Below are 6,602 nucleotides of genomic sequence, written 5' to 3'. Positions count from 1 at the left end.
GGGCAGCGGTGGGCGCGGGCAGGGCCGAGGGCGCCCGGGAGCCGTGTCAGGCTGCGAGAAGCGGGCGCGCGGGGAGCGGGGAGCCGTCGGCGGCCGCTCGCTGCGGAGACGCCCCGGTGGATGTGCTCTCGCCGCCCAGCGCAGGGCGTAGGGGAGCCTCGGCGGCGGCGGCGGCGAAGGCGCGGGGGGCGAGGCGGCCCGCCCGTGGCCGGGGAAGGAAGCCCGGGCGTCTGAGCGAGGCCGGGCGCGGCGGCCTTTCCTCGCGCGCCCCCCCGAACCAGCGCCCGTGGCCGCCTCCCGTGCCTGCCTAGTTCCAGCCGGCGTCCCAGCCGTCGCTCCTGCCGCACCCCCGGCCCTGGCCGCGGCCCCCGCGGCGGTTCCCGGAGCTCGTCCCGGACGCGCGCCCGGGCGGCGGGGTCTCGGCGGCCACCGCTGCCTCGGGGGAGCGAGGGCGGGAGGGTGTGTGTGCGCGCGTGTGAGCAGGGGGTGCCTGCGGGGCTGCAGCGGAGGCACTTGGAAGAATGACTCTGGAGTCCATCATGGCGTGCTGCCTGAGCGAGGAGGCCAAGGAAGCCCGGCGGATCAACGACGAGATCGAGCGGCAGCTCCGCAGGGACAAGCGGGACGCCCGCCGGGAGCTCAAGCTGCTGCTTCTCGGTGAGTACTGCCCGGAGCCGGCTGCCGCAAGCCCTCCCGCCGGTTGACGCCCCCCACTCGCCACCCTGGGGCTCCCGGGGCAGCTGCCCCCTGTGGCCTCCGCCCCTGGGAGCTCGGGGCTGGTCATTACCATCCCCCGGCGCGTCCCCGGCCCCTACCCGCACTCGTTCGGGAGCGCGCCCGGTTACACAGACAGACAGACACACGCACACACACACGCGCACACACACACGCGCACGCAGAGGGGTCGGGCTGCCCTGCCTAGGGCCTGGGCTGGTGCCTTCGGGTATCCCTGAGCGCCGTGCTTTCGGGGTGCGCCTTTATCTGCTGTGCGCCTTCATCTGCTGTGAATCAGCTTAAATGGCAAATCACTTGGTGGGGCATAGGTTGCGGGGTGGCAAGGTGGGCAGAGGGGTTGAACTTGCAGTGTCGTGGCCATGGTGCCCCATGAGATGGTGGAGTGGGGAGCTGTGTGTGTGTGGCCCCAGGGTGCCAGCGGAGCCAGTGCACGTTGGGGGATGGCGTGTGGCGGGGGTGGCCTATGTGCATCCATTATCTGTGTCTGGGGTCCGGAGAGAAGGGTGGAACACGGTGGACAGACTCGCGACTGGATTCTCCTAGGAGTGGTGATGAGGGCAGGGCGCCCAGTGGTTGTCCCTCCAAAGAAAGGAGGCTTATGTGTTGGAGGGCGGGGAGGCAAGCCCAAATATGTCACGCAAGTGCTGTTCGTTAGCCACCTGACCACCGAAAGGAGGGACCCCAGAAGAGTTTCTTGACCAGTGGATGGTGGCAGGCATGTTTCTCCTCTGCACCATTCTTTCCTGATTAAGGAGAGGGACAGGGGAGCGCTGTGCTGTGTTGGTTGTTGACAGCGACTGGTATCTTTTGTTTAATGAGACAACCCAGATGTAGGCCTGAATTCACAATAGTTACTACTGAAAACCAGTATAGTCTCTTAATTACGCTCATGGAAACAAATAGAAACCTTTTGTTCAAAACGGACAGCATTTTAGTATCTCCGGAATCTGGGCTAGAAGCAAAACGAGAAGTGCACAGCAAAAATTTCCCTTGAATCTCTTAAAACACATAACATTCTTCCTTAACACTAAGTTAGCAAGAAAATGTTGGTTCTCAATTAGGAATTCTATTGATTATTATCTCAGAGAATGTTCAGAATCAACGATCAGGGTTCCCATTCAAGCCAGTGTGACATAACTGAATTATTGTGGTAGGAAGAGCAAACAGCTTTGCAGTTACAGGCCTGAAAAATGCCTGCACTTGTGTCCAGTATATTTGCATGTATAATAAATACGTTTCTCAGACATTTTTGGAAGAAAATATTGTATTGTCAGTTGGGATTTGAGAAACAGGCGTTTTCTTTCTTGAGCATTCCATCTCTTGGTTCAAGGACCCAGTTGTCTTTTGGACTGAACTGCTTATGTGCTGGATCACTTACAAGCAGAAACAAAATATAATGATCACAAATAGTTACCAATGGTTACTTCACATGCCATGCTTTACGTCTTCATTGTGAAACCAGATTAGATAAATGTGCACATGCTTATAAAGAACAGAAAGCAAAGGGCTGGGTAAAAGAGTGGGCTTTAGGAAATGAAGCCAGGAGTGGGAAAATGCAATGGGAAAATGAAGATCTTTTAATTTTTAATTTTAATTTTAATTTTAATTTTGGGCTACATCTAATGGCTGAAAGTGCTTTCTGAATTCGTGCAGTTGAGAAGAAAATAGGGCAAGAAAGATGTATAGGGTGTTTATGTGCAGGATTGAGGGAAAAAAGCATCTATTTTAGAGATACTTAAGAACGGTTTTCTTTTTCTTCTTCCCTGTTTACAGTCTTGTTTCTGTTTAGCTTCGAATCAGTCAGTTGATGTCTCTCAAGCCATCCCTGTTGCCTGAAATGCCAGCTCTGGGTTCCTAGCAGCTGAGTTAGAGCCCAGTGGGTTTGTCTGTCTGAGGGCCCAGGTTTCTATGTCTAGGAGGAATTTTGGGGAAGTACACATACAGGGATGCTTCATTACATACTGTGTATTTAGATGACATACTGTGCTTTAAAAAATAAACTTGGAGATAGAAAAAAAAATTAAACCAGTTTTACTGCTAAAGTGGTGGTAGTGTGGAGAATTTTCCCCCCTCCCCCTTATTAGATACTTGAGTAGGGTTTAATATTGCCCCACCTCGGCCCCCAAATGTAGCCTATTAGAAGTGGTAGAAAACTATGACTTTCATTTAGCACCTACATTCATTAGTAACATGTAAAAATTATACAAATTTCTGTTAGAAATAGGATGCCTAGACATCATGTAAGATTTGCTACAGTTTCATATTCTAGGTATGTTGTTTTGTAACATAACTTCCGCAGTACCTATACTATTTATATAGTAAGTGCTATATACTAAATGTAGGTTTTCGCAAGCGTGTGTGTGTGTGTGTGTGTGTGTGTGTGTGTGTGAGAGAGAGAGAGAGAGAGAGAGAGAGAGAGAGAGATTTCAAGATTTTCTTCAGTCCAGGAGAGAAATGAACAAGGTTGATATTGACAAGGGATGGTATTGGAGAGAGGTTTCTTTAGAGAACTCTGTACCTGCTGCTTTCATGAGTTTTGCTATTCATTTTTAAAATGATACCCATCCAAAGGAGGTTACAGGATGCGTCATTTCACAGTTTAAAGAGTCACCGATACTTCCAACTGGTTTATTTAAATTGAGGAATCACTCTTATATTGAAATAAAATTCCTGAAACAATTTTAATGGAAACTGATTTATTTGGTAGGAGACCCTTGCATTTGTTCACATAATTATTAAATTTTATATGTTAACAACATGGAGAAATTAGAAAGGGAAATAGTGGTTACCTACCTAGATGAAAGAATAGCAGTAAAATTTGGGCTATTTTGATTCATACCCAGCAATTATGCCAGTGTGTTCCAAATTCTGCAGTAGTTACGTATTTTAATTTTTTTATTCTTTTAAAAAATGAGCCCAGAAACCTACCACCATAAAATATATTTAATTCTGAATTCTTGTTTCCTTAAATGTAATCATTTATATTTGTGTTTATTTTCTTTGACAACTTTGACAACTTTTTATTCTACACATGTGTGCAAGGGGATACTTTAACTCATTGAAATGTTTCTATACTTTCTTGGTATAAAGTATATTTTATTTCCTTTAATTGATTAATATTCATGAATATTGATAACTAAATATTTCTATTGGTGGTACATAGGACACACTATAAAACATCAACATCTTTAATTCTGTATAAAAGAAGTGGCTTTGAGTGTCTGCTTCTAGTCACTATTTATGCTGGGATTTTTTTTTTTTTTTGATTCCTTGAAGTTACATTCTTTTTCCTACCTGTTCTGATTTTACATGCTTTTGAAATCTTTACTCCTCAGATCTTAATTATTAAATATGAAGATTTACAAAACATTTTTATATATTGGGTTCCACCTTTTGAAATCAGGCATAGTTTGGGCCAGATGGAAGAATATATGTTCTCAATATTCTAAATGAATTACATGTGCAGTTTTCTTCCTATTCTAGACTGGAGGCTTATAAAGGTAGGAATTGTGTCCGTATTGGTCTCTATTAAATCCCAGTTTCTAGGATAGTATCAAATTTATAGAATGTTCTTAATTAGTATTTGTTGAATAAGTAAATTTATTTATGACCTTCCTGATAGAAATTGGGACCATAAAATAATGAATAAACTATAGAGACATGGGGATATGCAATGTTTTCAATCTGTGGCAGATAAATTCATTTTTTTTTTTTAAACAAAATTGTATCTCTTTGAGCCAATTGAATACAAACACATTCCAGGATAGGAAGTGTTAATGTACAATGTAACATCACATATCAAACCAGTGTGTTACAGTACTGTGCTGGGGGCATTTGGGAACGATAGCCATGCTTTATGAAAGTTTAAAGGAAAAAGAAAAAATAAACTATTCCATGTCTTGATTATTTTTTATTGTGTAGAGGCTAGTTTAACCCTACCAGCTTTTTGCCATACACTTTTCTCCATGACACACTCATCAAAATACAGGTGGTGACTGAACAGATTTTTAAGATTTACTTGTCAGTGACATGAGGAGAAACACATTGTTGAATGTAGAATTTTGGCAATTGCATGGAGAACATTTTAAATTTGAGAGGTGTACATTTGTACTGAAAACTGCACAGAGCAAGAAGGGACATAGAAGGATGGGAATGCTCTGGATGGAAAATTTAGATTGTATAGAGAGTTCATTCACACAGGTCTGGGTGCAAACACTCCCTCCTGCCCCTCTGTAGGGTTCACTGGAGGGAGAAGAATGGGGATGTTGATTGCCTGAATTAACCTAGAGGTTAGTGGTTGTCTAGGATGGCCACTCAGAACCACAGAACGAAAGTACCCTTCTAAGCAGCCCTAATAACAGCATCTCCCTGTAAACACCAAAATAAGGTGTTTATGAGGCTGCTTTAACACCACACCGGTTTTATTTTTGCTACTCTTTGAGCTTTTAAGTGTTGAATATGTTTCTAAATGTCAGGATTTATTTGGACTCATTTCCTCTTCCATCATCTTTTTTTTTTTTTTTTAAAGTGCTTATAGTTTATATCTGAAAAGTGAAGTGGGAGCATCCCTCATACAAACCAAAACTGTAGCTGACTTTTAACAAAGCCTTTCAAAGTAAGATTTTTGCATTGAATTCCTTGTCTAGAGCTGCCAATCCTGTACTTGTTATTTTTTCATATGGGAACCTTGGCACAAATTAAAACCCTACTGAATGGTGAAATCATTCCATGTATATCTCTTCAAGTATTTTTACATACATTTGGAAAGAAGAACCGGAAGAATAATTTAGTGGCCATTTTGTTTATTACAAATACATTTGATAGTCTCTTTTTCATTAAAAAACAACAACAAAACACCACCAAACCCAGTCGCACTCTACAAGATGTGGCTTATGTTCGTGTTTTAGAGATGCCTATTACATGTAGTTATTGTTTTTATGACAGATGTGTTTGTAAGGACCTGAGACCGTTTTTTGCAGTTGTGACACCGCCTGCTATGCTAAACTTAGCAGAAAAAAGGAACAGATTTTTTCTTCATGATCCAGGCAAACTTACACTTGAAAGGAAATGAAGATGGTTGCCCAAGGGTGGTTTTATTCCAGCATTTACATTCATTTTTCTTTAAGGGGAGGTTATCAGTTCTGTTGATATTAATGGAAGTGTTGACTGGATGGGAAAACAGGGAGCCCAAAGGGTACATCTTGGAAGAGAGAAGCCATTTTAAGAAGGTTAGGATTGCTTTCTCCCCAAGATCGGGGAGGGAATCTGTTTCCTCCAGACCCTTCTGTCTTGGGTTGAGGGGAATACAAGTGTTTGTAGCAACAAATTTAATGTCTAACTTTCTAGTTGAACAGGAGGGCAGTGACATTTTTCAAAAGGAAACTTTTATCATGGCTTGTCGAGGCAATGTTAAGATCTTTGCAGAATTAATCCCAGGGAAGTGTGAAATAGCAATAGAAGGTAAGATGTGTGATTGTTGGTAATTAAGTCTGTGGCAGTCACTGACTACAGTAAACAGTGAATGTCTTGTCTTGTTCTGCCGCATGGAGTAACATTAAAGAAAGCGCTATTATCAGGCCCAAACACTATTTCGTGTGAACAGCTGTTACTAATAAAATTATAGGAAGTTGTTCGACAGTCACCTTTGATTTGTTACGTTACTGATATGTACAAATCTGTCTGATTTCTCAGCTAACATGCAGTAAAAAGGATCTAAACATGCTGTCGAAAATTAGTTCATAAATCCTAGGTGGTCATGAATCTGGACTTGACAAACAAAAGCAAACATCCATATTGTGATGCCTGGAACCGAAAACTGAATTTGCCAAATGGCTCTGGGGTTGACCCTTATGCCTAGCCATAGTTTT

At 43.6% G+C, this 6,602-nt stretch overlaps 1 protein-coding gene across 1 annotated transcript in view; it reads left to right on the top strand.

Annotated features, from left to right (window-relative positions):
• The first annotated feature begins 370 nt into the window (after positions 1–370).
• The window catches only part of LOC308249170 (guanine nucleotide-binding protein G(q) subunit alpha), a 267,265-nt gene continuing 261,033 nt past the window's right edge, over positions 371–6,602 (top strand). The window contains exon 1 of the mRNA XM_080670030.1: positions 371–657. Coding sequence (XP_080526156.1) covers positions 522–657 — 136 coding nt within the window. The 5' untranslated portion in view covers positions 371–521. The remainder of the gene's footprint in view (positions 658–6,602) is intronic.

The sequence above is a fragment of the Plecotus auritus genome (genome assembly GCF_963455305.1).
Source record: "Plecotus auritus genome assembly, chromosome: 5".
In the NCBI taxonomy this organism is placed as follows: Eukaryota; Metazoa; Chordata; class Mammalia; order Chiroptera; family Vespertilionidae; genus Plecotus; species Plecotus auritus.
Note: the sequence above shows the minus strand (reverse complement) of the source record. Positions and strands in the feature narration are given on the sequence as shown.